General features: G+C 62.0%; 1 protein-coding gene across 1 annotated transcript in view; it reads right to left on the bottom strand.

The window, feature by feature from the left end:
* LOC105998224 (WAS/WASL-interacting protein family member 3-like) overlaps positions 1 to 1,128 on the bottom strand; it is a 22,003-nt gene extending 20,875 nt beyond the window's left edge. Inside the window, exons 1-2 of the mRNA XM_013032890.1 lie at positions 775 to 1,128; positions 14 to 243 (exon numbers count right to left, since the gene is read on the bottom strand). Of these exons, the coding sequence (XP_012888344.1) occupies positions 14 to 243; positions 775 to 1,128 (584 nt within the window). The remainder of the gene's footprint in view (positions 1 to 13; positions 244 to 774) is intronic.
* Positions 1,129 to 2,956: the final 1,828 nt, after the last annotated feature.

The raw sequence follows: 2,956 nt of genomic DNA, 5'->3' as shown, positions 1-2,956 counted from the left end.
CAGGGACACGCACGAGGCCGCCGGGCGGCAGCAGCCGGGCTGGCAGCAGGGGGCACAGCAGGAGGAGGTGGGCACGCAGCAGGCGGGCCTGCACAGCAGGGACACGCTGGAGGACGGCGGGCAGGGCGGGCAGGGGCGGCAGCAGGGCTGGCAGCTGGACGGCTGGCAGCAACAGGAGGAAGCCCCGCAGCACACGGGCTCATGGCACACAGGCTCACAGCACACGGGCTCACAGCACACAGGCTCATGGCACACAGGCTCACGGCACACGGGCTCACAGCACACAGGCTCACGGCACATGGGCACGCAGCAGGACGGCTGGCAGCAGCAGGAGGAAGCCCCGCAGCACACAGGCTCACAGCACATGGGCTCATAGCACACGGGCTCATAGCAGGACAGCTGGCAGGGCGGGCAGGGGCGGCAGCAGGGCTGGCAGCTGGATGGCTGGTAGCAGCAGGAGGAAGCCCCACAGCACACGGACTCACGGCACATGGACTCACGGCACATGGGCTCACGGCACATGGGCTCATGGCACATGGGCTCACAGCACACGGGCTCACAGCACACGGGCACGCAGCAGGACGGCTGGCAGCAGCAGGAGGAAGCCCCACAGCACACGGGCTCACGGCACACCGGCTCACGGCACACCGGCTCACGGCACACCGGCTCACGGCACACCGGCTCACGGCAGGACAGCTGGCAGGCTGAGCAGGGGCAGCAGCAGGGCTGGCAGCTAGACGGCTGGCAGCAGCAGGAGGAAGCCCTGTAGCACACAGGCTCACAGCACACAGGTGTGCAGCACCCAGGCTCATGGCACACGGGCTCACGGCACATGGGCTCACAGCAGGACGGCTGGCAGGCTGAGCAGGGGCAGCAGCAGGGCTGGCAGCTAGAAGGCCGGCAGCAGGAGGGTGTGCAGCAGCTGGCGCAGACGGACTGGCAGCAGGGGCTGGACGCACAGCCCGCTGGGGAGCAGAGGAAGGTGAGGCAGGGGGCGGGGGCGCAGCCGCGGGGCTGGCAGCAGCTGGGGGCGCCGCAGGGCTCGCAGCAGCTCTCTGGGCAGTCGTCCACCTGCCAGGAGGCGTGGGTGCAGGCGTCGGAGCAGATGGACATGGTGGAGGCGGCCATGGCGGCGGGGCTGGGAGGAGCGGGAGGTGTGGGTGAGTGTGTGTGTGTGAGTGTGAGTGAGTGTGTGAGGCACTGTCAGCTTTTATACTCTCCCTGGCTGTGAGGTTCCGTCCAAGGCCCACAACTCCCTTCCTGTTGGTGTGTGCTCTTCCTGGAGCGTAGTCAACAGCTGCGTTTGGTTTCCTGCATTGTTGCTCAGCTGACCCAGGGCGCGGGATTCCATCTTTAATCTCAGAGAAGGGGAGGTAGAGGGAGTTCACGGCGGCTTTTCTATGGGATGTGCTTTGGAGCCAGGGTGGGCTGCTCTATCCTGGGTGCTGGGCATGATGTGGGAGCTGCTGTCGGGGTTCTGGTCTAGTCTGGGGTGTGGGAGCTGCTGTCGGGGTTCTGGTCTGTGGTGTGGGAGGTGCTGTCGGGGTTCTGGTCTGGTTTGTGGTGTGGGAGGTGCTGTCGGGGTTCTGGTCTGGTCTGTGGTGTGGGAGGTGCTGTCGGGGTTCTGGTCTGGTTTGTGGTGTGGGAGGTGCTGTCGGGGTTCTGGTCTGGGGTGTGGTGTGGGAGGTGCTGTCGGGGTTCAGATGCTGACCCCTCTGTGACCTGCAGTGTGTGTGCATGCGGCCTCTTGGCCTGTGCGTCCTCTCCTGCTGAGCTCAGAGAGCTGCTTCAGGAGAGGGCAGCTGGCGGCCGGCCGCTCGGCTGCCGGGGAGTGACCGCCAGGCCTGGCCGTGTCTGCTGAGCGTGGCGCACGGAGCCCGCTGGGGAGGAGGTCCTGAGATTTCAGCGCCTTGCGGGACCCTCTTGGCATCTGGGGCCTGGGCTCCCCCCGGGCTCCTCAGGCCGGCCCCAGGGTCCGTGGAGACCCGGCGCCCTTGCATGGTGGCCGCTCCTAGGAAGCAGACATGGATAGCTTTGGGACTGGGGCTCCGAGGGCCGCCCGCGGGCAGCTCAGCCGTGTCCAGCAGGGCGGCCAGGCTGCGTGAGTACCGAGCCCAGCACCTGGGCCACGGCTGAGGAGAGCCCTGGGCCGAACCCCCAGTCCCCAGAAAGGCAGCTAGGGGGGGGCGGGTGACTCTGCTGTCCCCTTGCCCTGTACCCTTCTGGCAGCCAAGTCAGAAAGGTCCAGCATAAGCCCTGGCCCCGCTCCTGGCCCTCCCCGGGCCCCGCACACGGGCGCTCCAGCCCCTCCCAGTGCTGGCCCCGCTCCTGGCCCTCCCCGGGCCCCCGCACACAGGCACCCCAGCCCCCCCCCCCACGGTGGGCCCCGCACACCGCACCTTCATTACTTTTTTTTATGTGTACATTTTTTTATTGCGAAAATATTGTAGGGAGGGGTTAACATTACATGGGCAAGAGAATGAGTACATTTCTTATCAAGCATTTTTGCCTCCCCCTTTTTTCCCCCTTCCCATCCCTTTCCATACCCCCAAACCACAGATCCGATAAGCCCCCCCACACCAAAGTTATTAAGTTCGTTTTTATTTTTTTTAATTTATTTTCTATTGTGAAAATACTGTACAGAGGGGTTACAATTACATGGCAAATAAAGAGTACATTTCTTTTTTTTTATTGTAAAGATGCTATACAGAGGGTTACAGTTAGATGAGTGAGGTAATGAGTATACTTCCTATTGAGCATTGTTACCCCCTCCATTGTTTTCCCCCTACCATCCCCTCCCTCCCTACCTTCCCCAAGGTTTTTTTTTTATTGTGATTAAGTGATTACATAATTTCCAGAAATTCAAAGTATTATGGAATAATGATGCTCATTTAAAGTCACAAGTTCATTCTAACTTTCCTGGAGCAAATTGTCTATCACAGTCTGTAATATATAA

This window comes from Dipodomys ordii, unplaced genomic scaffold, assembly GCF_000151885.1.
Source record: "Dipodomys ordii isolate 6190 unplaced genomic scaffold, Dord_2.0 Scaffold159, whole genome shotgun sequence".
In the NCBI taxonomy this organism is placed as follows: Eukaryota; Metazoa; Chordata; class Mammalia; order Rodentia; family Heteromyidae; genus Dipodomys; species Dipodomys ordii.
Note: the sequence above shows the minus strand (reverse complement) of the source record. Positions and strands in the feature narration are given on the sequence as shown.